The 26978-nt window shown below is 45.3% G+C and overlaps 1 protein-coding gene across 9 annotated transcripts in view; it reads left to right on the plus strand.

Annotated features, from left to right (window-relative positions):
- Window positions 1–26978, plus strand: part of NRG1 (neuregulin 1) — an 816555-nt gene that overhangs the window by 608450 nt on the left and 181127 nt on the right. For 8 of the 9 annotated variants that reach the window (XM_039543748.1, XM_039543746.1, XM_039543749.1 and 5 more), the window contains 3 exons: window positions 10455–10579; window positions 22343–22393; window positions 25951–26001. In XM_039543748.1, the coding sequence (XP_039399682.1) occupies window positions 10455–10579; window positions 22343–22393; window positions 25951–26001 (227 nt within the window). The remainder of the gene's footprint in view (window positions 1–10454; window positions 10580–22342; window positions 22394–25950; window positions 26002–26978) is intronic. The other variant, XM_039543750.1, reaches the window with a different exon arrangement.

Genomic DNA, 26978 nt, shown 5'->3' on the forward strand with positions numbered 1-26978 from the left:
TCTCTCATCTATGGAGGAGGGTTTGACATTCTATTTCCACAAAATGTTTTGGTTTGCACCTTGTCACTCTTACATAGAAGGGTGTATTAAAGGTACAGTAGAACCTCAGAGTTACGAAGACCTCGGGAATGCAGGTTGTTCACTCTGCAATCTTCATAACTCTGAACATAACGTTATGGTTGTTCTTTCAAAAGTTTGCAGCTGAACATTGACTTAATACAGCTTTGAAACTTTACTATGCAGAAGAAAAAAAGCAACTTTCCCTTTATTTTTTTAGTAGTTTACATTTAAAACAGTACTATACTGTTTGCTTTGGTGGGGGGAGGTTCTGGTTCCAAATGAGTTGTGTGGTTGACTGGTCAGTTTGTAATTCTGGTGTTCATAACTCTGAGGTTCTACTGTGTGCATTTAAGACATTTTGGGCCCAATCCCGCACTCCTTGCTCAGGCTAAAGTGCTATTAACTTTACAGGATCAGATCTGAAGACACACTTTTCTGTAGAATAAACCACAACTGGTTTTGGTGGGCGATTTTGTTGCATTTCCCTCTGATGGGGTGAACACTTATTGTTATGTGTCAAATCCTCCACCCAAATAGCAGCATTTAAACTTTTTGTGTTACACCAAGCATCTCTGTTCTCGCTATCAAATGGATGAGGCTGAAAAGATCCGTTCTCTCCTCTCTTCCCCGGCATTGTCCTCGCAGTGCTTTGCAGTATAGCCAGTGCCAGGAAACAGGAAGGGAGACAGCTAGAGTAGCCGCCCCTTGAGTCTGTCTGACTGACTGTGACATAAAGAATTTTTGAAGTTTCTTGGCATGGGGTTGTGCAAGAGGTAAAGAAAGGGCCCTTGTACTTTGCATCTGTGAAGTCCTGGTAAGTGGAACCGTTCCAGGTGGTAAATAGCCTGGTGAATCCTAATCTAGACCTATTTGTGGAGTCAAGTGTTTCTTGCAGTATAGTAATTTCAATCTGTATTGTGGAGAAACCTGACCCTTGGCTGCCCATATGTGACAAATGCCATTTTTTTCTTCTGTTCACCCTATGTTACTTGATGTGCTTGAGGAGCTTTGGTGTGTGACCATTGGAGAACATTGGACTAATAACTCTCTTAACTCACCAAGTTTTGCAGGGAGATGTTGAGGCTATTAGTGGAGGAGAGTATCAATGCCGCCTTTTAGAAAGGGTATAGAAGCAAAATCTCATAAAGAAGCAATTGTTAGGCCTTGGCCCAAGAAACTGTATCTGGATTCTGAGGAACTTAATCTCTACCCTGTCTCTGATTTCCCTGGCACAGAGGATTTATTGGGAAGGACTAATGAAGCAACTCTGGGAACACTTGGAACCCTCTGATTTCCCAGACCCCTCCCAATCTGCTTTTAGGCTAGGATATGGTACAGAGACTTACTTAGTTGGTCTGCTTGGCTACTGGCCTTCTGGAAGTGGAAGCAAATCAAGTGCCTGCGCCGATTCTTTCAGATCCATCAGCTGCCTTCAGTACCACTGCCCACAAGATATTTGGTGATATGCCTGTGGAAACTGGCAGGGAGAGTTACAATTGCTCGAGTGGCTCTGTGCTTTTACCGAAAAAGTGATGAAGTGACAAACTGCACAGGGGTTGTCTGTGAGGGTATATCTACACTGCAGTTAAAAACCCATGCCGCTGACCTGTGCCTGCTGGCTATGGCCAAGAGGCTGTTTAATTGCGGTGTAGATGTTCAGCTCGGGCTGGAGTCCAGGTTCTAGGACCCTGTGCGGTGGGAGGGTCCCAGAGCTCAGGCTGCAGCCCAAGCCAGAACATCTACACAGCAATTAAACAGACCCTTACCCCGAGCCCTGCTAGCCCAAGTCAGCTAATACAGGCCAGCCCCAGGTGTCTAATTGCAGTGTAGTCATACCCTGAGAGTCCTCACAGGTTAGCGCTGACAGCTCCTCTGCCCTGACATCACTCCCATTCTCTGCACCACAGGACTCTGTTTGTCTGCCTTCCTGTTCCATATGTACGTGAGGTGCTGTGGGTCAGAGTGTCTAGCTGAGATTCGGAGATAGTCGCCTGTGGTGTGTCCCCAACTGAAGGAATTTGTCATTCAGGATTGTAACTTGGGGAGAAAGTGGGGTCTTGCTGTTGCTTTGGCTGCTACCACTCCAGGCCTGAGAAGAGATAGGTATTGTTTTGGAGGAAAATCATGAACATAGCCCTTGGCTCAGTTGAAATTCATGTTTAGATTGTATTGTACACATATTTAGGACAGGCACATATTATAAAGCTAAGTAAATAAGTGGAAAAATAATACAGTGCAGATGAATGCAGTAAAGATCAGAATTATATTATGTACAAACTGGATTAATGAAGGAACACAAGAAATCTCCCATACCAAGCTAAATTAATTTAAATGGTTAATATTTCTCTATTTTTAGTGTTTTTATGATATAAGATAATCAAGCAGGCAAATATTTCTTATTCTTGGGCTGCTATATTGTTATACGGACAACCAATTTTAATATGGAATTTTTATAATAATGAAGTATGGAAAATATGAACTAAAGTGTGGAGAGTCATCTGAGCTGACTAGAATTAATATCTGTTTTAAAGACAAATGGCTACTTAAAGAGTGAGTTATATTGCTGCTGTAGAAGACACGCACTAGCATCATCAGGATTCAAGGCAGCCTAATGTTATTGGCTTCATCAATCCAGACAGTTCAGAAGAACACTTTCTACATATTAATAAAATCCCATTAGGGCTGAAAGTAGTGTCCAACCATCAAAAGTGACTTTTGTTAATTTCAGATTTTACACACCAACTCTTTGCTCATTATGTGACTGCATAATAGAAAGTGCAAAGTCATTTCAAGAAAGAAACTTTTTTTTTGAATTCCAACAGATTAGATGTAAAATTTTAAACAAAATGTAAAAATATGTGCTAGGCAGAATAAGGGGCCAACAACTGAAACAGAAATGGAGGCAGTAGCTCTGCAGCTTCCTTTAAAATGACAGGGAAGGTCTGAGCAACAGATTCCAGAACCAACAGATTTTGGTGTGGAGGAGATGAAATTGCAGTCTTGTTATTTACTGGTGCAATTTCCTGATGCATATTGTTAGCTAATGACATCTGCAGAAGTGTCACAGGTGCAGTATTTCCTTGGCCTATTAGCTTGCTTGAATGGGTTTGTGATCTGATGCTGTTCACAGGTAAATCCCATATTGACATTTTGAACCTGTTATTTCATCAAGCCTGCTTGAAAGCCAGTGGGCTGGATGCTACAAAAGACTAAACATTTCCTTTATATCAGTCGACATACCAGGTAATGCCATTCAGAAAATTCTGACACCAGTCCATGGCTTCTCACCTGTTAGTAAAATATTCACTCAGTTGCCCACTTCTAATGGCAACATTTCAGTTCTTTATCCTCTTTCTGTGCATTTCAAATCTGCCTGGCACCTGTGTGTCCAAATAATTTGCGCTTGCTGCTTTACCTGGCTGTTGATATTAGAAATGAAACCACCCACGAAATGCTGCATGCAAGTGCACCAGCAGTTTGGGCTGCCATATTAGCTTCATTTGAATATTTGCTTACGGATAGCTATTCTGGATGACAGACAGAGATAGTGTCATAGACTGGGATGTAGGCAGTTAGACCTAGTGGCTAGAACGGTGGTGGTCAGGCTTAGTGGGCAGAGCTGAACAGGGACAGGAAGGCAGGAGTCAGGAACAAGGTGGCAGTCAAAAAAGCAAACAGGATGTTAGGAATAATTAAAAAGGGGGATTGAGAATAAGACGGAGAATATCTTATTGCCCTTATGTAAATCCATGGTACGCTCACATCTTGAATACTGCGTACAGATGTGGTCTTCTCATCTCAAAAAAGATATACTGGCATTGGAAAAGGTTCAGAAAAGGGCAACTAAAATGATTAGGGCAGGGGTCGGCAACCTACGCCACACGTGCCAAAGGTGGCAAGTAAGCCGATTTTTGATGGCACGCGGGGCGGGCTGAGCCGCTCAGCCTGCCACCGCTCTGGGGTTCCCGCTGCTGGCCCCTTGCCAGCTGGGGTCCCGCCACTGGTCCCACTCAGCACCTGCTGCTGCCCTGGGGGAAGGAACCCCAGACTGGCAGTGGGCTGAGATCCCAGCTGGCAGAAGCTGGCAGCTGAAACCCCAGAGTGGTGGCGGGCTGAGCCTCTCAGCTCCTGCCAGCCGGGGTCCCACCGCCAGTCCCACTCAGCACTCGCTGCTGGCTTGGGGTTCCTTCCCCCAGCTGGCAGTGGACTGAGACCCCAGCTGGCAAGAGTCGGCTGCTGAAACCCCAAAGTGGCGGTGGGCTGATCTGCTCAGCCCGCCGCCACTCTGGGGTTCCTGCTGCTGGCCCCTTGCCAGCCGGGGTCCCACTCAGCACCCGCTGCTGGCCTGGGGGAAGGAACCCCAGGCTGGCAGGGGCTGCCAGCCTGGCTGGCAGGAGCCGGCAGCCGAAACCCCAGAGCAGGGCAGGCTGAGCGCCGCTCTGGGGTTCCCACTGCTGGCCCCTTGCCAGCCGGGGTCCCTCCGCTGGTCCCACTCAGCACCCACTGCCAGCCTGGGTGAAGTAACCCCAGGCTGGCAGTGGGCTGAGACCCCGGCTGGCAGGAGCCGGTGGCTGAAACCTCAGAGCGGGGACGGGCGGAGACGCTCAGCCCACCGCCGAAACCCCAGAGCTGGGTGGGCTGGGGTTCCGGCTGCTGGCCCGTTGCCAGTCGGGGTCCCCGCCGCAGCCCCACTCACCTTGCTTCCGATTGGAGTTCCAGCGCAGGCCCCCTCCACCTCCAGCCTTGCTCAGCCCTACCACTCACCAGCTCCACTCAAATCAGCTGCCGATCAGGGGTTCCAGACGGTTAACAACTGATCACTCAGAAGCCTGTGTGCAGCTTAAAGTATCCAAATAGGTGCTACCAGACATCAGAAAACTCAGCAAGGAAAAGCAAGGGCAAGGATCACAGTAAACTAATAAAATCTGCATTTTAATTTAATTTTAAATAAAACTTCTGAAACATTTTGAAAACCTTGTTTACTTTATATATAACAGTAGTTTGGTTATAGACTTATAGAGAGACCTTCTAAAAAACATTAAAATGTATGACCGGCACACGAAGCCTTAAATTAGAGTGAATACATGAAGACTCGGCACACCACTGCTGAAAGGTTGCCAACCCCTGGATTAGGGGTTTGGAATGGGTCCCATATGAAGAGAGATTAAAGAAGCTAGGACTTTTCAGCTTGGAAAAGAGGAGACTAAGGGGGGATATGATAGAGGGATATAAAATCATGAGTGATGTGGAGAAAGTGAATAAGGAAAAGTTATTTACTTGTTCCCATAATATAAGAACTAGGGGCCACCAAATGAAATTAATGGGCAGCAGGTTTAAAACAAATAAAAGGAAGTTCTTCTTCATGCAGCGCACAGTCAATTTGTGGAACTCCTTACCTGAGGAGGTTGTGAGGACTAGGACTATAACAGCGTTTAAAAGAGAACTAGATAAATTCATGGCGGTTAAGTCCATTAATGGCTATTAGCCAGGATGGGTAAGGAGTGGTGTCCCTAGCCTCTGTTTATCAGAGGGTGGAGATGGATGCCAGGAGAGAGATCACTTGATCATTGCCTTTTAGGTTCCTAGAATCTCAGGGTTGGAAGGGACCTCAGGAGGTATCTAGTCCAGCCCCAGGTTCACTCCCTCTGGGGCACCTGGCATAGGCCACTGTCGGTAGACAGGATACTGGGCTGGATGGACCTTTTGTCTGACCCAGTATGGCCGTTCTTATGTTCTGAGGCAGGGCTCAGAAGTCAGATGAGAAGGCAGAGTCAAATATAGCAGCCAGCCAGGGATTCCCCGAGTTGCTCAGACGACTTCCTGTGCCTAGTTGTGGCTTACAAAGTGAGCCTGAGCCAATTGGAGAGGCCGGATGTCTCCTCTAATATGGGTGGTGCCTTTGGTGAGCTAGAGTCCACCAGCCCATGATATCTGCTGGTACCAGCAAGCTGCTGGGTGGAGGCTGTCTGAGCCCTGCCTTGGGGTCCTCAGTCTATGACACTGAGCACTCCTCTAGTCTGGGCTTTGACTGCACTCTGGGTGGGGTTTTCTTCCTTGCATGCATGCATATGAGCCCAGCATTTTTTGGCTGCTTCTTCATTTAAAGTGATTAATGAGTCTGAGTGTGCACTCAGTTATTTAAATTGTAGCATTAGCTAACAATAATACCTATAATACCATTGATGCTATGAATATTCAATTTCTTTCTCAGATTTGGAAACCATTGCTATGGATTTTGCACCTAAGAAAAATAACAAAATGCCAGGCTTCTCACTGTTTTTTCGAAGTTAAGATATCACTTAAATGTAATGAAGAATTACAACTGTGCAGAGCGGAGGGTTTGTTCCTCTGCCACAAGTGCCACATAGATGGTTCTCATGGATCTTGATAATTGAGAGAGAGAGAGAGAGAGAGGAAAGTAGAAGCTGAAATGTGGGTGGGAGTCTAAAATATGAGAGACTGTTGAAACTGTGCTTTTTATTCCTGTGCACCTGAATGTTGTTCTCGCACAAGACTATAACCCAAAGCTGCAGTACTTTGCATTCTCCAGTTGCTTTTGTAAGAATTTTATCCCCATGTCATGGGATAAGAGGGAAGGTCCTCTCATGGATCAGCAACTGCTTTAAAAGACAGGAAATAAAGAGTAGGAATAAATGGTCAGTTTTCAGAAAGGAGAGAGGTAAATAGTGGTGTCCCCCAGGGATCTGTACTGGGACCAGTCCTATTCAACATATTCATAAATGATCTGGAAAAAGGGGTAAACAGAGAGGTGTGAAAATTTGCAGACAATACAAATTTACTCAAGACAGTTAAGTCCAAAGCCAACTGTGAGGACTTACAAAGGGATCTCACAAAACTGGGTGACTGGGCAACAAAATGGCAGATGAAACGCTACGTTGATGAATGCAAAGTCATGCACATTGGAAAACATAAGCCAACCTATACATACAAAATTATGGGGCATGGATTAGCTGTTACCAGAGAAGAAAGAGATCTTGGAGTTATTTTGGATAGTTCTTTGAAAACATCCGCTCAATGTCCAGCAGCAGCCAAAAAAACAAACATTTGGAAAGGGATAGGTAATAAGACAGAAAATGTAATACCACAATGTAAATCCATGGTATGCCCCACCTTGAATACTGTATGTAGTTCTGATTGCCCCATCTGAAAAAAGATCTATTAGAATTGTAAAAGGTACAGAGAAGGGCAACAAAAATGATTAAGGGTTTGGAACAGCTTCCATAAGAGGAGAGATTAAAAAGACTGGGACTTTTCAGCTTGGAAAAGAGACAGCTAAGGGGGGATATGATAGAAGTCTGTAAAATCATGAATGGTATGGAGAAAGTGAATGAATAAGGAAGTGTTCTTTGCTCCTTCACATGACATAAAACCAGGGGTAACCCAATGAAATTAATATGCAACAGGTTTAAAACAATCAACATAACGCACAGTCAATCAGGGCTGAATTTAGGGGCAGGCGACTCAGGCAACCAGCTGGGCACCAGGCTCGGGGGGCTGTTTTTGTTGTTAGTGACAAAAGGGAAAATAGAATGTTTGAAGTTACATGTTTCAGATATTCTGTATGTGGATTCATTTTTCACTAACCACCTAGAATGTTCTAGATCTTTATAAAATCTCATAAGGCATTCAAACATTTAACAAATGGAGGGGGGAGTGCCAAAGATGCTCCTCACTTGCTGAGCCATTTGGTCTAGGCTGGCCCTGCAGTCAACCCGTGGAACTCGTTGCCAGGGGATGTTGTGAAGGCCAAAACTATAACCGGGTTCAAAAAACTAACTAGATACATTCATGGAGGATAGGTTTGTTAGCTGTTAGCCAAGATGGTCAGGGATGCAATCCCATGCTCTGGGTGTCTTTAGCCCCTGACTGCCAGAACCTGGGAGTGAACAACAGAGGATGGACCACTCAATTCCCTGTTCTGTTCATTATCTCTGAAGCACTTGGCATTGGCCACTGTTGGAAAATAGGATACTGGGCTAGATCGAGCATTGGTCTGACCCTGTGTGGCCATTCTCGTGTTCTTACATATTCTTATCCCCCATGACCCACAAGCAGCCAGCATCATGCCACCTGAACTCCAGCCAGGAAGGTGGGTCAGTGAATACTGTTCCATGAATTGGCTCCACAACTTTAGCTGGCCTCCTCTCAGCCTATCAGTGGGGTGATGTTGCATCCTGAGTTAGCCTGCCTAGGCTCTGCCAGCCCCTGCTTTGCTCTACTGGCCTACTCCTTCTTCCAGTGGCGCTGGAACATTTTTAGTAGCGGGGGAGCTGAAAGCCATCCCTCTTAACCCCTGTCCGCCCACCCGCAGAGCCTGGGAGCAGGGCTGTGTCTCCAGGAGTGGGGACCTGGACGGGGTAACGGGGCTGAGGCCACAGCTGGGGGCGAGCGTGGGGCCAGGAGTCAGCATTGGGGGCAGCAGCCGGGACCCCACGTGCAGGGCCAAGAGCAGAGCCTCGGCTGTGGGACCAGGCATGGGGCCCCCGGAGTAGAGCCCTGGGAGTGGAGGCCTGGGAGCAGGAGGTGGGGTCGGTGGCCAGGACACGAGCCCCAGGTGAGGTGAGGGGTTGGGGAGCAGAGAGTTGGCGGAGGGCCAGGAACAGGGCATAGGCGCGGGAAACACCCCCAGGTTTAATGCATGAAGCCAGCGGCTGGGGAGTGGGGCACAGAGCCGGTGGCCCCACATAAAACCTGGGGGGTGCTTCCTGCGCCTGTGCCCTTTTCCCGGTCCTCCACCCATTCTCTGCTCCCCAACCCCTCACCTCACCTGGGGCTCGGTTCCTGGCCGCTGGCCCCACCCCCCGCACCCTTACTTCCTGCACCTATGCCTTCTTCTCCCTCTGCTAATGGCCTGCTGGTCTACAGTCCCCTGTCTCCCCGATGGCTTGAGTCTGCAGTGGCTGCCTGGCACTGTTTCTCTGCCGCCTTCTTCCCCCTGCAAGCATCGGAGCTGTTCTGATTCATCCCCTCCGCAATTGTGCCTTTGTGTGAAAACAGGAAACCTTAAGCGACTTAGCAACAACTGCTCCATACTGTTGCAAGACCAATAGGCCACAAGGAAGAGCTGAGAAGGGGCACTAGTTGGCTCTGGGGATTGGTACTAGGGTAAATAGAGCCTTTTACCTCTAGGTTACCACCTCCAATTTGAATCCAGCCCAGCTCATCCGTTCCTGACCATCATTTCAGTTCGATGACTGCTTGGCACCCTGTGTGCAGAGAGTTCAGACTCTCAGGCTGTGGCTACATGCCAAGCATTACAGTGGCCCCGCTGCAGTGCTGCAGCTGTGTTGCTGTAGTATAGGCACTTGCCACAGCGAAAGAAGGGTTTTTCCATCGCTGTAGTAATCAACCCCTTGAGAATTCTTCCATCAACCTACCAGTGTCTACAGCAGGGCTTAGGTTGGCTTGATGACTTCTCTCAAGGGTGTGAATTTTTCACACCCCTGAGCAATGTCACTCGACCTACAGTTGAGGTGTTGAACAGGCCTTAGTTCTGCTGGGAGTTCACAAGTGTCCACAATATAACAACCACCACTTCATGTGGCCCCAAATTCCGACGAGAGAGAGCAAAGAGTGAATTATCCTCTCATCCTTAGAGATGATCTGCCCTGGGCAGGGCTAAATCAGATTGGCCTGGCAGTGTGAGGAAGCCTATGCCTAAACCTCCTGTGCTGTACCTGTTCTGTGGCCAAACACAGCTCAGGATGACTGTTCCAGGTAATGGAATTACTGAGGTTACTTGTGGTCAGGGCCCTGCTGAGAGACACTAGAATGTGCTCCTACCAAATAAATGACCAGGCAGGAGTTCTGCATTTTAAAATCTAATCTTAAAACCTTGGAGACTGATTAAATTACATCTCCTGCCAGGAACAAAATGTAGCCTCAAGCAGATTGCACTGTTGTCCACAATTTTTTGTTAACACTGGACAGTGATTTCCTAGTGGGGTTTCAAAGATTGCTTAAAGAGCTTCTTGCTATCTCATGATTATTTATTCAGATGCTAGAAACTACAGTACTTGCACAGAACTCTGCTACTGCAGCATGAACTTCAGTGACAGGAGAATCTATCTATATTTTGTACAGCACCCGTGTCCGTGGTGTCGGAGCACCTCCTGGTCCAGTTTCTTGAAGGGAGAAGATTTCATAGATTTCCCTTAATAACAATGAGAACTCTCAAGCAGAAAAGTATAAAGAAATGTATTTCTTTCAGCTCTTTCATATGCCTATTCTACAGAGTTCTCCAAACTCTGGTAGGGGTAAACTGGTGTAGTCAGAGGATAGAAGATGAATCTCTTCATTGGATAAATGCATTAGCTGCTTGTCATGATTATTACTCGGATAAAAGATGTAACATGTTGTTCCTGATTCCACAGGAAGTACTCGGAACTTCACATTTCTAAAGCATCGCTGGCAGACGCTGGGGAATACACATGCAAAGTGAGCAACAAACTAGGGAATGACAGCACCAAAGCCAGCATTACCATCACGGACACCAATGGTAAGATGTGGCTATTTGTTTAACTGCAGTTTAAAAGTTCTTGCATAAAAGAGCCATCCGGACAAAAGGGTCTGCAGGTGAATGAGAACCTTGCAAGCATTGCAAGAGGTGCATCCTCACTAGACCACACTGGAAGCAAAATAGAGATGAAAACACTTAAGTCTATTGTGGTGTAAACAAAATAAATTTAAAAACATTAGGCCTGATATAAGTACAACCGATTTTAGATTAAATTGGCCCTCATTATGCAAACAAGCTGAGTCGTCATTACAGTAGAACCCGGAAGACTCCACAGAGCTTAACACCCCATTGCGCTAGGCGCTGTACAAACACAGTGAGACTCAGCCCCGGCACCAAAGACCTTATGATCTAAACAGACAAGACTGACAAAGGGTGGAAGAAAGAGGGTATTCCTGTTCCCATTATACAAAAGAGTAACTGAGGCACATAGAGATTAAGTCTGTGGCAGTGCAGGCAATTGAACCCATATCTCCTGAGTCCCAGTCCGGTGCCTTTACTAAAAACCAGCCCTCATCTCTAAGTACTATTTATATGGCTACAGAATGTGACCACCTCTCCTTTCACATGTCGATAGTTGTCCGGACAGCTGGCACGTGAGAGAAATGTTCTAATGCAGGCTATGTGATCAACATCTGAAGTCATTCATAGACATAAGCCTGTCTCATATACTGTCATTCAGACTTGTGATTTGAGGAATGGAGGATCTGAGGAAGCAGAGCTCTCAAGCTTATTCAAAGTCATTTGAAGCTACAAAATTATATTTTTCAAAGCTCCTTTCTGTTTCACTGGTAGGAATCGTGACATATGCTTCTAGCAAAATGTAGTTTGTATCATTGTGTATATAAACCTTTTCACAGTACCTTTTCTGGTTATGACCAGTTGGCAGGTATATGCTTAAATTCTGTTTCTTGGACTTGTTGAGTAATTAAAACGTATTGACAGTTGAAATTCAAGTAGGAGGCCTTTGAGGGTGAGGGGACCATACACCTGATTAGATCAATACAACAACTAAAAGACAACTTTTGTCTCTTAATGTGATGGAATTTGAAGACAACATTACAATGCAATGCATATTTGTTGCACACTGTGCCCTGAACTAGGAGGTAAGTCCCATGTGAATTGGAAAATGAAACTATAATCTTTATTTGTCATCAGTGTAAGTCTTTGGGCTTTTTTGTTAGTGTATGGATGTGGAATGACTTAGTGTGTGTGTATTGAATAGAATAGAATAGACTTAATATATCAAATACTCCTGAACTTGAGAAAAGTTTGGTCCTGATCTAAACTTTGCAGCCAGCCCTTGTGTCTCTAAAGAGGCTAAATTTGATAAGCCGATATCAGTAAATTATGAGCTTTCAAATGATATCTCACAAGGCATACTTTGTACAGTATTTACCGTAGTCTTGAAAAGGGGGTAAACATAGGGATACAGACTGTCACAAAGATTCTTACAACCACTTTGTTGAGAAGTTCTTGTGCCTCCGTGCTTTGGAGCAGGGATTTGAAATGTGGCTGTGGCAGTTGCCCTGCTGCCATGGATATGCTTTTTGCTGTTCCCTGGAAAAAACACCCAAATCTGTTCAAAGTAGAAGTCTGAAAAATCTCAGTTCACCTATAGTAAATACAGAGTTGTTAGAATTTGGCAGCTAAATTCTCCAAAGATTGCACTGAGCATGCTCCCTCCAGTCATAAGAACATAAGAAAGGCCGTACCGGGTCAGACCAAGGGTCCATCTAGCCCAGTATCTGTCTACCGACAGTGGCCAATGCCAGGTGCCCCAGAGGGAGTGAATCTAACAGGCAATGATCAAGTGATCTCTCTCCTGCCATCCATCTCCATCCTCTGAAGAACAGAGGCTAGGGACACCATTCTTACCCATTCTGGCTAATAGCCATTTATGGACTTAGCCACCATGAATTTATCCAGTCCCCTTTTAAACATTGTTATAGTCCTAGCCTTCACAACCTCCTCAGGTAAGGAGTTCCACAAGTTGACTGTGCGCTGCGTGAAGAAGAACTTCCTTTTATTTGTTTTAAACCTGCTGCCTATTAATTTCATTTGGTGACCCCTAGTTCTTGTATTATGGGAATAAGTAAATAACTTTTCCTTATCCACTTTCTCAACATCACTCATGATTTTATATACCTCTATCATGTCCCCCCTTAGTCTTCTCTTTTCCAAGCTGAAGAGTCCTAGCCTCTTTAATCTTTCCTCGTATGGGACCCTCTCTAAACCCCTAATCATTTTAGTTGCCCTTTTCTGAACCTTTTCTAGTGCTAGAATATCTTTTTGAGGTGAGGAGACCACATCTGTACACAGTATTCGAGATGTGGGCGTACCATGGATTTATATAAGGGCAATAATATATTCTCAGTCTTATTCTCTATCCCCTTTTTAATGATTCCTAACATCCTGTTTGCTTTTTTGACCGCCTCTGCACACTGCGTGGACATCTTCAGAGAACTATCCACGATGACGCCAAGATCTTTTTCCTGACTCGTTGTAGCTAAATTAGCCCCCATCATGTTGTATGTATAGTTGGGGTTATTTTTTCCAATGTGCATTACTTTACATTTATCCACATTAAATTTAATTTGCCATTTTGTTGCCCAATCACTTAGTTTTGTGAGATCTTTTTGAAGTTCTTCACAATCTGCTTTGGTCTTAACTATCTTGAGAAGTTTAGTATCATCTGCAAACTTGGCCACCTCACTGTTTACCCCTTTCTCCAGATCATTTATGAATAAATTGAATAGGATTTGTCCAAGGACTGACCCTTGGGGAACACCATAGTTACCCCTCTCCATTCTGAGAATTTACCATTAATTCCTACCCTTTGTTCCCTGTCCTTTAACCAGTTCTCAATCCATAAAAGGACCTTCCCTTTTATCCCATGACAGCTTAATTTACGTAAGAGCCTTTGGTGAGGGACCTTGTCAAAGGCTTTCTGGAAATCCAAGTACACTATGTCCACCGGATCCCCCTTGTCCACACGTTTGTTGACCCCTTCAGAGAAATCTAATAGATTAGTAAGACACGATTTCCCTTTACAGAAACCATGTTGACTATTGCTCAAGAGTTTATGTTTTTCTATGTGTCTGACAATTTTATTCTTTACTATTGTTTCAACTAATTTGCCCAGTACCGATGTGAGACTTACCGGTCTGTAATTGCCGGGATCACCCCTAGAGCCCTTTTTAAATATTGGCGTTACATTAGCTAACTTCCAGTCATTGGGTACCGAAGCTGATTTAAAGGACAGGTTACAAACCTTAGTTAATAGTTCCGCAACTTCACATTTGAGTTCTTTCAGAACGCTTGGGTGAATGCCATCTGGTCCCGGTGACTTGTTAATGTTGAGTTTATCAATTAATTCCAAAACCTCCTCTAGTGACACTTCATTCTGTGACAGTTCCTCAGATTTGTCACCTACAAAAGCCAGCTCAGGTTTGGGAATCTCCCTAACATCCTCAGCCGTGAAGACTGCAGCAAAGAATCCATTTAGTTTCTCCGCAATGACTTTATCGTCTTTAAGCTCTCCTTTTGTATTTTGATCGTCAAGGGGCCCCACTGGTTGTTTAGCAGGCTTCCTGCTTCTGATGTACTTAAAAAACATTTTGTTATTACCTTTGGAGTTTTTGGCTAGCCGTTCTTCAAACTCCTCTTTGGCTTTTCTTATTACACTCTTGCACTTAAGTTGGCAGTGTTTGTGCTCCTTTCTATTTGCCTCACTAGGATTTGACTTCCACTTTTTAAAGGAAGTCTTTTTATCTCTCACTGCTTCTTTTACATGGTTGTTAAGCCACGGTGGCTCTTTTTTAGTTCTTTTACTGTGTTTCTTAATTTGGGGTATCCATTGAAGTTGGGCCTCTATTATGGTGTCTTTAAAAATCCCACGCAACTTGCAGGGATTTCACTTTAGTCACTGTACCTTTTAACTTTTGTCTAACTAACCCCCTAATTTTTGTATAGTTCCCCCTTTTGAAATTAAATGCCACAGTGTTGGGCTGTCACGGCTCCAGGTGCTGCCCAGACTGGGCATGCACTGTTGCCACTGAGTTTGCTCCACCCCAGGGATGCAGAGGCTGATCAGGACTTTACCTGCAATTGCTGCTGGGGACTGCTGTGGTGAAAGGGAGGGAGACTGAGCTCAGATGAGGAGCCTTGTGTCCGGGGAGATTAAGACTGACTGGGCAAGGAGCGTGGGGAGGGAGAGGGGGATGAGGTGATGCGGTGAGGGAAAGACTGGGATCTGGATGGGCAGTCCGAAGGGGGAAACTAAGACTAGGATAAAGTGTCTGGGCAGGGGGTGGAGACTGGGAATGGCTAGGTAAGGAGACTGGCATGAGGAGCCAGGGATGGGGGAGATGAGACATGACAGGGACAGAAGGAGTTGGGCTTGGGGGAGAAAAGAGGGCAGAAAGGTCTGAGCCCACTAGAGTACAATGCCTTTCAGAACCGGGAATGTAACCCAAGATTCCTCTGCTGTCAGTAATTATCTGTGAAACTCACTGGCAAAGTGTGTTCCTCCTAGAGCAGTGGTTCCCTGGGGGTTCACGAAATGTTACAGGGGGTTCTCAGGGAAAAATGCCCTAATGGCGGACAGAGCTTCCCTAGGGACCCCGGGCAGCAAGGGACCAGCAGCTAAGCAGATCAAAGCAAGCACATCTATCACACTAGGAGATTTAAACTTCAAGACTCCTTATAAGAAATGGAAAGGGAGGTGGATATTTTTTGCTGTTTTTAAAATTAAATAGGCAGCTAGTGTTGTTTCTAAAATTATTATGAAGAACAAGTTTAAGCTTTGTTGTAACGTACGTTGTGCCTGGACTGCTCAAGACCTGAATGCTTGTGTAGGAGGAACTCTTTGAGTTGGTTTCTTAAATATCTTCATGCTGTTTCACATCCGATACTCCTTGATGAAACATAGGAGCCTTGTCTTATAACAGGCTTATTCAAAGTGATACAAGCTACAAAAGTGAGAAGAATGTTGCCATTTTCATAATGTAATAAAAATACTGTAATGATAAATAATAATAGTGTGTAATAAGCATGTCATAAAAACAAATTTTATATTTCCCAGATCACTGCTTTTATCATTTATACTCAGGTAAAGGAGAAAATACCTAGAAATATTCATTTTTAGGAGGGGGTTCATGAAACTTGACATTTTATTGAAAGGGGTTCACAGATTGTTGAAGTTTGGGAACCACTGTCCTAGAGCATTACAACCTGTTACTGTTATCAGTTACTCCATTAGGTCAAGCAGCAGAGGTCTGTGCTGTGAATCTAAAGGTTCCAGCCCTGCTGATGCTCACATGGATGTCAATATGATACAGCTTAATGGAAAAATACAGCTGGGGTAAAAATCTAGAACATTCCTAAAAATCTAGAAAATTGCATACAAAAAATGTTAGGATTGCAAAATCAAGACATTAGAAGTTGGGAAATGCCAGAAATAAAGTTGCCGAAGGACCCTTAATTTGCCCCCCTTGGGTATATGCATTATGGTACAGTCTTTAATTACATGCTCACGTATTATGTGCCACAGGACTCCTTGAATTTAACTGGCACTGTCTGGTCAGAGTCTAATCTAAAAGATAAAGCTCCAAGCAGGAACCCCAGAACTTCCACCCCTTCCCAGCAGCTGGAGATTGCTCTTGGACAGTAAGTCCTCCCTGCCTTTTGTAGTGACACCTGGTTAGGTGAAGCTTTTTGGTTGTGGAAAGTGTTCTGAGGCCCCTTGTGGGAATACAAGTGCTCATTATGCAGGGACTAGCTTTTATCTGGAAAACCTTCCCATATCTATCAGACATGGGTCCCCACTGCTGGCATGCATGCTTTTCATTCCATTTATTTCCTTATTTAAATGCTTAAAATATCCCTCTCCAAAGCACCAAGGCATGCATACAAATCCATCTGAAAACACATTCAGAAATCCTCATGGTTGATTCAACTGCCAGGTACTTTTGTCATCTCTAAGATAATCGATTACTGTAATGCACTCCTAACTGAGCTTCCCTTGACATTAATCTGGAGGTTGAAGTGTATGGCTGTTTGCTTCCTTCATGGAACAGGAGTAAAGGAGTCAAAGCCCACCTTCCATGATCTGTTGAAGCATCTCACCATGAGTCCATACCCAGTAGATAAGGTTGGGTGGGTCATGTCTGCTCTCCGTTCACAGGTTCATTCAGCAACAAGATGGTGTATGTCTTCGTCACATGTGGAACTCCATTCCCAAGGAGATCCATCAGGAATCTCTCATAGGCTGCCATTTGAATGTTTCAGAAGCCCTTTTAGTTCTAGTTAGCTACTTTTGATTGATCTTGGGTCTACTCATCGTGTTTTAACAACTACTTTTTGTTTTCCGTATTCTCCTTCCAAGTGCAAAGTAGTTCCCTTGTGTTTGGAATGTGGGCATGAAGACTATCAGGTTTGCTCTTGTGCTGGATCTTTTTTTCTTCCTGCTTTGACTGGACAGATCGTCTTGTAGAATTTGTTTGGAGATTAAAGGAAGTTGAATTTCTCATGTAGGGTGCCTTATGCATAGATTTTTTTAAATTTAAAAAATACAACTAAAATCAAATTATAAGAATATTCTAAAATTACAATTTCTAGTTTCTAGCAGTCTTAATGGTATGCAGCAGTTCTTCTGTCCTCTTTTCATTTATAATGAGTGTAACTTGCCCACAGGTACAAACTGCCTTCTTATTCGGCCTCCTTCCTTTTCACATGTGCTTCCCTAAGAAGGACTGTAACTGAGGTCAGAAAAGACTTTTTTGGAGATCTATAAATAGAGAGCACTGGGATTTGAGTGCATTGTGCTAATTGCTTTTCATATACTAATTTGTCACTTTTCCTATGCAAGGGGGTTCTTGCAGCACACTTTTTACTTCTATTATTTTTTAAGGATCATTTTAACTGTACTAAAAGAGGACTGATACAGTAATAAAAACTAAGGCCAGAGTTTTCAAATGTGTCTTCCAAAAGTTACACACCAAAATCCATATGTAGACGCCAAAGGAAATAACTGTATTTTCAAACGTACTGAACACCCTGCATTGATTTCAACTTTACGCATCCCTGTTTGGAAATGGTGATGTGCAGCCACCATTTCATTAATGCACGGACTTCTTCATATAACACCATTCAGCATGTCAAATGGGGACAGTTAAGAATGAAGGATTTCTCATGCCACCATAGGCTGTTCCATTGAATCCACTATCCTGCCTCTGCAGGTAGCCAATGTCTGATGCTTAAGAGGAAGGCAAATCAAATCATAAATGAAATCCAGCCTTACACACATTAAATCCCATAATGCACCTGACCAACTGTGCAATGCATTTCGTGAAAGAAAAATCCCTTCGTGGCCCTATATTGATCAGTCTGAGGTTTGATTAGAGCAAGAGACCAGACTATCCCTCTCTTGTGAGTTTGACGAGGCCACGCTAGGAATTGTGGGCCAGATTCTCAGCTGGCGTAAATCAGCATAGCTACATTGCAGCCAGTGGAATCCAGCTGAGGATCTGGACCTAGTTGAATAGTGCAATTTGAGTAGGAAGAACAGTGTCACCACTTCAGCACCGCTCCAGGATGGATGAGGAGGGTAAGGAGTTATGAACATAGCTGGGCGAGGGGGGGGCGGGAAATGTGTGTGGGCAACTGCCATTTCTTTGGGCATCTTTCAGTGAGTGAAAGATTAAACAACAGCAGCAACCACTCAGCTCAGCTCAGGCCGAAATATCCCTCGGTGTTTGGATTAGGGGCAGAGCTCTCGCAAGCATCAGGAAGCATGACCTCAAAGGGGCCATGAGAAACACAGGGGTATCTGTTCCATTGGGAACTTTCTACAGGAATAAGAGTCACATAAAAATGACCAATTTATTAATTCCAAGGAACTAGAGGGGAAACCTGGAGGGATAACTAGCTCAGCTTTTCGATGAGAAATAAGTAACATGAAGATATGAATGGACAGATCGTCCTTTGGGTATGTCAGCAACAGAACCCTAACTAATCCTTTGAAATAAAATGTTTAATAACAATGTTGCTTTGTACTATGCAGGAGCTACATGAAAGCCAACACTTGGAAAGTGAATGAAACATGCTAAAAGCAATTCCTCCATGTCCAATTATATTTTCATACATACACTATATGACTAAACATAAACGGGTATCTCACCAAACTCCTCCATACACCGCTTACTTGCCATAAAACACTGCAGAAAGGGAGCGCAGAGATGTGTCAGTGGCTCCTATGTGCGACGAGGACACCGGGAGTTATCCCTGGAGAAAGGCATTCTCTGTTCGTAACATGATTAGGACCTCTTCCTGCGGCTTTGGATCATCACCATCTCTCTGCTAGGCTCTGGAGGAGGAAACTCCCTCTATTCCAACAGGACCCTTTGCCTGTGAGGGAGAGGGGGTCTGCCTTTTATTCCAGGGATCCTCCTCTTTCTTGGAGTCCCCGATGAGAAGACTGCTTAGGAGTGGATTGCTCTGCTCCTCGCTTTGCCTTCCTGTCTGTCTCCCCATTTATCTGTGAAGCCCCTCCTCCTCCAGGCATGGCTAGCTGGCTGTGCCAGGGGGGCCTGGGTTCATAGGGCAGGGCGTTGCGGACCTGGTTTGTGTGGTCATCTGTTTAATGTCAGCTGGATCAGGTATAATCCATTGGTGGTGTCAAAGCTGTGCCTCCAGCTCTTACGGAGGCATGGTCACAATGGGGGTCAGCCCACCTTTGGGAATGATTTGAAAGAGTGACATGTCAGGTCAGACTCCAGCGCGTAGACAGACCATTCAGCTGAGTTCACACAGCACTCCTTGTCTGAGCGGTTAGCCCTGCTTTCTCAGCAGTCCCAGCACAGCTTTCATGGATGAGAACAATGGATCAGACTGAAGACACAGCAGGCAGTTTGTGCTGCTGAACCCCTCATGGTCTTTGCCTTCTCTTCAGTCACCTGCCAGGGAGAGATTGCAGACCACGTCTGGCTGGAGTACCGGGACAGTGGGAGTGAGGTGCCGCAGAGAACTCCTTCCGTGTTACTTAAAAAAAAACAGCGTTTCACTTGCCTCTCCCTCTGCAGTTTTTGCCTAGGGAAGTGGAGGAGCAACAGGCAAATATTTCCATTTTCGGGGAAGAGTTTGTCTTTTGTTAAGCCCTGACAATACAGCGCCTCTCACAGACCTTAGATGTGCCCCAAGAGGCACGGGATACATGCATAGGTGCTGGAACTAGAGGTGCTTCCCCACCCCCTGGCTCGAATTGGTTTCCATCATATACAGGGTTTACAGTTTGATTCAATGGCACTACGCATCCCCACTACAGAAATTGTTCCAGCGCTCCTGAATACATGTGGGGGAGAGTTACAATGGACAGGGCTATTGACATTGTTGCTGTTGATGGAGACCTAGATGTGAAGCTGAAGAGAGGGCCAGAAGCCACTCTCCAGATCACCAGCTTCTCACAGTGCTGAAGATACCACTACTAAAAACCTCCCACTGCTCTTCCGCCTCTGCGAGCGCTGGAGACCACCTTCCTCTTTCTCCTCAGCCTGTTTTCTACAGGTGTTGTGCGGAGTGGAATGCATCGTGGCCATGGTGCAGCATGCAGTCCTTGATAAGCAATAAGAAGTGCCTGTTGTGTTTTACACCTTCAGCTGTTAATATTACGAACCACACTTGATGCTGTGTGACTGTGCCACCTGTTCTCTGAATGTGGTTCTTCTGGAAGCCCTGTTGGTGCCGAGCTTCTGGTCATATCTCCCGCTACAAATGCAACTCGCCGTCTGTATTGGTGGAAGGATGGACTAAGCCTTGACTGATGCTGCCCAGCCTGTAACGAGAATGATGAGAGAGGCTCAACCAGCTCAGCACAGGCACTGAATGGAACACTGTTTCTTTCAGAAGAAAAGAAAATGTTGCTCCAATACGGCCTGATGCAGAGATGTCTGAGGTGTCAGGCCTGCCATGTTCCCTCTCGTTTTTGAAAGGTTAATTGCTTGGGCAGCTCAGATTATATATCAGCGCACTGTCTCCATCCCTGACAAGATGCATAGACCCTTTCTGGTGCCCAGCCATGCACCCCCACATGCCATGGCCTTGTGTGACAAGATTTTGACCCTAGTATTTTATATGCATCTGTACACTATTCTTTTGCAGAGCACCCACCACAGAGTAGTGGGGGAGCACTTCATAACAATTTTTCCTGCATCATGAAATAATCGTGGACCACGTGTCCCAGAGAACCAGTACATTTGTCAAAGGAAACTGGGTCACAAGGGAAAAAAATCCAAACAGAAGAGCTAGTGAAAAAGGGAGGCCAGAAAAGTGAACAGATCCTAATACAAAGGCTTTGATTGCAGCTACATTGAGAGAAATTATATAGACTGGTTCTTGATGCTGGTCATGTCCATGTGCAACCTCAGGATCAAGAACAGAGAACAACCTAGTAGTCTTATTTGCCTTGAAAGAAAATGGTGGACAGATATCCCTCCACTAACTCATGCCTCGATAAGGGATTTGTGTATCTTTGTAGGACTACAGAAAATGGAAACAATCTGAATGTCCCAGGGAGTTGGAATGTTTTGAACAATGTGACAGGGCTGCACAATTGGGTGCAGACCACAGTTGTTCAGGAAGATCTAACACTATACCATGGCCAATGGCTGTCGGAGTTCTTTTCCCAAGTGTCTTCTGCGTTCTTCTTCTGTGTTCCTTTCGTCTGATCTACTGGAAACTCACATGCTTAACATTCTAAGCGGGATGTTCTCAACACTTCTTGAAATGGTGGCATCCATGACCCCTCTTGTTCTCCAGCCAAGCATGAGGATATTGTATTACCAATGGAGTTGTAACTTGTGCAGTGATAAAGAACTTTACCACCTCGGTGTTTGATAACTGTCTAGACAACTTCAGAAAACTTACAGTCCAGGAACATGTCTGAAGAGCTTTCTACTCAGCCAGACATCACAATAGCATATTGTGATATGGACGTCAGTGCTCTGGGTCTCCACAGAAACCTGCTCTAACAGAAAGCCATCCATCTACTTATTAGACGCTCTGCTAACCATCTGGCAAGGAGCTAAGTGCTGGTACTATCATGTACCATTGCCACCAACTTTTATATCAACAAGCAAAGTGGGGAGAAGCCTATGGCATTATGCCAAGAGCAGTCGTTCCCTGGGACTTTTGTATAGCAACAACTTGACTCCACTTTTGTGCAACATGAATGCTGACTTCCAAAGCAGAGTCTTCCGCCTCTACCATGAGTGGGAGTTGGCTGTGCATGTGAGTTAGAAGATTTCCATGAAGTAGAGAAGGACACCGCTGGATATATTCACAGACAAATAAAATAGGATGATCACAAATCTTTCGTTGCAAAATCCAACTGCTTAGAAGCACAAGGACTCAATTGAACTGTTCCATAAATACAGCCATTTGTGTGCTTTTCCTCAGTTGCCGTGGATCCATTATTCCCAGATGAGAATGAGAGACTTGAACAGCAGGGTCATTCTAGCTATAGATCATTCTGTGTTTTTCCCCAGGAAGCTATTTTGCAAATAGACAGTCAACTGCAGTAGGCATCCTTGCCCCCTGAGGCTGAAGTCTGAGCTTGCTTTTTAGAGCTTCTATTTTTTCCTTGAGCCAGTCCTTTCTTAACAGCTAAACTGGCTTTTACTAAGAATGATGAGTTCAGGATCTTCTGAAACCATATTGTAACCTCCTGTTACCTTTTATGTTTTACAGAACACTCCAGCAAGACACCCGTATCAACAGAAGGAGCAAAAACTTCCTCACGTAAGTCAAATTAAACAGTCTCTTCTCTCTCCAATTAGTTCTTCAGACCTAGGTCTGCTCTCTCTAGCTCATTCTGCATATAACAATTTGACTGGAGCCAGAGCTCCAGCATGTGGGAGTGAGAGTGACTTGAATACTGGCCCTGCATTGGTGACTTTAAAATAGGAGTGAACTATTTAGTACATTCCTGCTTTTTAATCCTTTAACATGGAGGTGCTCTTTAGCAAACAATTAAAGAAGGGGATAAGCATAACTTCCAGTGTCTCTGAGCTGTATACGTTGTCCTACCTTGTTCACTGCAACCGTCAGTGTGCTGCAGCTTGCCTGACCTCTTCTTGGGTTATAGGTTACTAGTAACACTTTACCTGCAGGAACACATCTTTACACTTGGGCCATAACAGAATCTTTCCCACTGGCAAGTAGCTGTATCTGACTCTCTGCCTGTGCATGTGCATTTTGTAGGATGGCAGTGTCAAATATGTTCATGTTTCCTAGCAGGCTACACGATGATTATCTCACATTCATGTAAGAGTGGGTCCTCAAATGCTATGTGGCCCACATAGGTTCCTGGCTAGCGCATAGTGACACTTTCTGGTCCCTTAGTGACTCCATACGACCTGTGTGATCAGGTCACCAGCACCTCCTTTATCTTTCTCCTATGGGTGGCTTAACCTGACAGGATCTGCAGTCTGGTACTGTCCTTGTGCAGGTTTCATGAATGCAGGTGGTATTCTCGGTCTGTGCTTTTACCACCTTTGAGGCTGTTTCAGCTTGGTATGAACTCTTCTGTGTCTAGCTCACCTTCAGATTGGTGTGAGTGTTCCTCTCCGCATTCTGCCCTTGAGCAGCTTTGCTGCTAAGTGCTCCATGCATATGAGGGGCATGTTTCTAGGCTCCAGGGGCATTCGGAGTGCACTGTCTTTCTTTTTTTAAAAAAAGAAATATTAGTTTTACTTTATAAATGGTCCCTGTATGGTAGATGGGAAATATAACACAGTAGTGATACTTTATAAATGGCCATGTCTCTCCTATCATGTCTGACTGAGGAAGTTGTAGACTGGGGTGGATAAGACATACATCCCACGGATTCACAAAATTGCACAGATCCGGGCTGGCAAAGGGACAGTGGTCTTTCACCAGCTCGTTTGGAATGCCATATCTGGCAAAGGCTGCTTTTAGTCTGAGATGACAACGTTGGTAGGCTAGATCAAGGAGAAAAGACCACAAGAATTTGCATTAAGCATGCCTGCAGCCTGTCCTTTGATGCATCTGTGTGTGTGGTAGGCTTGGGAAATCTTGGCACTGATGTCTAACAAATGCTCATCAGATGACCCAGGATTCTTTCATATTCTCATTGTGGCTGTCAGTATTGCTTCACTTGGTACATATTAGACCAAACGATTAATAGCAAGTGTCCTGTAAGCAGTTCAGAGGAGTGTCATGCTGGCCCTGGCCTGTGCTTTACTCTCATTTCCTCACCCCTGGTGATGTAAGAACAAAACCTGCACACAGCTCTTCTTTCTTCACAGAACCGGCGGCTTTGCTACTTGTGTTCTTCCCACTGCCTGCTTCTGTACAGGAATATTCTCCTCTTTGCTGTCACTGTGGCAGAGGCTATGATGTGGACTCTGAGGGGCACAAAAGGACATTGCTGAACTTGCAGATTTAATACCAAATAGTAAATAGCAAAACTACTTTCCACCCATGGGAGTATTAAAGTGCATAAGTCTGATGACTACTTATCAGGGTACTCTTTCCAGTGCCTGTCTTTCTGTCTGAATAGAGTGTTGGCCACTTAGCACAGAAGATCATCTTACGTTGGGATGGAGTCGGGATGACTCTGTTCAGCTCTTGTACATCCAAATATACCCATCATGTGCCATTTTTCTTTTCCATTCTCACAAAGCTGTTAATCCTGGATCTATGCTAAATCATTACAGAATCCTCTAGCTGTTTCAGAATAACTGGGATTTTATGCACCCTGCAGAATTATTCAACACCCTGCAATACAGATGAGCACATTAGATCTTCTTTGATTATTGGAAAAGGACTAGTGTGCAGTGCTCCTGTTTAGACTGCCACCATCCAGTTGCCTAGGAGTGCTGCTTTAGTCTCTTTGGAGCTGACGGAACTTGCAGAGTCACCTTAACTTCAGGTGTGATTTCCCTCTACATGATTATTCCTTTTGGGCCTTATACTTGAACCCCATTGGGTATAAATTTCCCATTCAGCTGGTGTACCTACTGTGACTCTGGTTTCTAAATTAAGATCTCTACTAGGAATATGTCAGTGTGTTTAGCCTCTGCCCAATGGTCTATCAGAAACCTCACTGATACATTCTTGGGGTTGTTGTTCAATGCTGGGCACTCCTTGGCTCTGTCTTCGTCTCGCTGGTTGCATGGTATTCTACTACTACCACAAGTAAAGTCCTCTTTCTGCATGGGTTCTGTATTATTGCTGTCTAGCTGCTACGCTGTCCTGCACACCTTTGCATATGACTTCTGTACTCATGTGTTACACTATATATTGCCCAGACCATCTACAGGGGCGGCTCTAGGCATTTTGCTGCCCCAAGCACGGCAGGCAGGCTGCCTTCGGCGGTTTGCGTGCGGAGGGTCCACCGAAGCTGCGGGACCAGCGGACCCTCCGCAGGCAAGCCGCTGAAGGAAGCCTGCCTGCTGCCCTCGCGGCACCGGCAGAGCACCCCCCGCGGGTTGCCGCCCCAAGCACGCGCTTGGCGTGCTGGGACCTGGAGCTGCCCCGACCCTCTATGAGTAGAACTTTTGCAACTCCCAAATGCATGCCCTGGTTTTGTTGCATGCGTTTGGGCCTTGTACCTTTTGTACCTTTTGTCAATAGGTCTGGGCCTGGTTTGATTGGCCTGGGCCTGGTTTTATATGTCTCCCAGAACTGGTTGCTTCATATGCCCTACAAATTGTCTGACAGCTTAAGTCTGCGTCTCTTCATTCTTTCTTTCTTACCACATTATGCTGCCACTAAGTACAATTTTGTTCTTGAACATATCCTCCTTTCACAGTTTTGTGTCTGTGGTCCGTTCCGGCTGTGGATATGTCCAAAACTGGTGGTTTTCATAGACGCTGTTCTCTTTTTAGTCACAGCAGTCCCTAAGCACAGCTATTATTTAATGTAGCCTTGAAGATCCGTTTGGCGTTGTTCTAGAGAGTTACTTGCTCTCAGCACTTCCTTGCTCAATACGCAGAAGAGAATGGCCACTTTCAGGCCCTCTGCTTTCTGACTGGCCTCTGATTCTGTCACAGGCAGCTGAAAACATTGTTCCTATCACTGCCAATTTTTTCTTATGTTTCACTCCAAGGACAGTGGATCATTTTTGCATTAATTGTTTATTCATGGTGTGCCCCAGACTTGCTGTAGTGACTTTGAAGTTCCTCACTTTCTGGAGTTGTTACTCTTTTTTCTTTCCTTCGGTGGTTTTCTTTATTTTTTTGGGGGGAAGACACATTCAGGATCTTCTAATACAATGTGATAGTTTTTTTGTATCTCCTTATGACCTTGTTGTTACCTTCTGTGTGTTGCAGAGCCCGTGTTTGGGATACAGGCATCAACAGAACGAACTAATGCCTCCTCCTGTAAGTACATACAAACAGTTCAAGTCTTTACGAACTAGCCCTCCAGACACACATTTTCCTCTCTAGCTCCATGAGTGGATAATGAAGTTATCCCACAGATGCAGTAAGTGACAGGGAGCGACCCACCTGCATATTGGGACTATCAATATATTTTTTAAGTGTCAGTGTTCATCATAGAATTGCAGGGTTGGTAGGGACCTCAGGAGGTCATCTAGTCCAACCCCCTGCTCAAAGCAGGACCAATCCCCAGACAGATTTTTACCCCAGTTCCCTAAATGGCCCCGTCAAGGATTGAACTCACAACCCTGGGTTTAGCAGGCTAATGCTCAAACCACTGAGCTATCCCTCCCCTCATGAATACTATTGTATCAGTCTTTGAGCTTCAGAGCCTCAGTCAGAGATGGTCCAATCTTTACAGCCTCAGGGCCAAACATATTATTTCAGAAAGGTTGAGGGGCCGTACTCAGGCAGTGCAGAGGGAGAGGAAACCACCAGAGTCCCCTACTGGGAATTTCCCCATTGTGGGGGAGTCCCCAGCAAGCACTCTGGCTCCTCCCTCCCTCTCTCAACACATGGTACTGGAATGTGCTATGCTCCAGCTATCCGCATCTGGAGCATGGCCCTGAGGGTCCTTCCAAGTCTGTTGCCAGCTGGCTCATGTTAAAGCTGCACCGTTTCTTCTCTCTTTCCCCTGTCCTGGGCTGCCCCGGGTGGCTGTGTGGGGGAGGGGAGACATTTTTGCTGAGTGCTCCCTTAGGTTCAGGAAGAGCCCGCTGAGCTCCTACCCTACTCTTTGTGGGGCTCCGGCAGCCCAGCAGGGAAGTGGACAATGCAGGAACAAGAGCTACTCTTCTCCCTCCTCTGCAGTGCAGAGGCAGCCGGCGGGGGGAGGTGCTGAGCAGATGCATCAGGGAAGGGACAGTAACTGCTGTGACTGCTCCCAGCTAGGGTGACCAGATTTTATAGGGACAGTCCCG

The sequence above is a fragment of the Mauremys reevesii genome, linkage group 6 (assembly GCF_016161935.1).
Source record: "Mauremys reevesii isolate NIE-2019 linkage group 6, ASM1616193v1, whole genome shotgun sequence".
NCBI classification, from domain to species: Eukaryota; Metazoa; Chordata; order Testudines; family Geoemydidae; genus Mauremys; species Mauremys reevesii.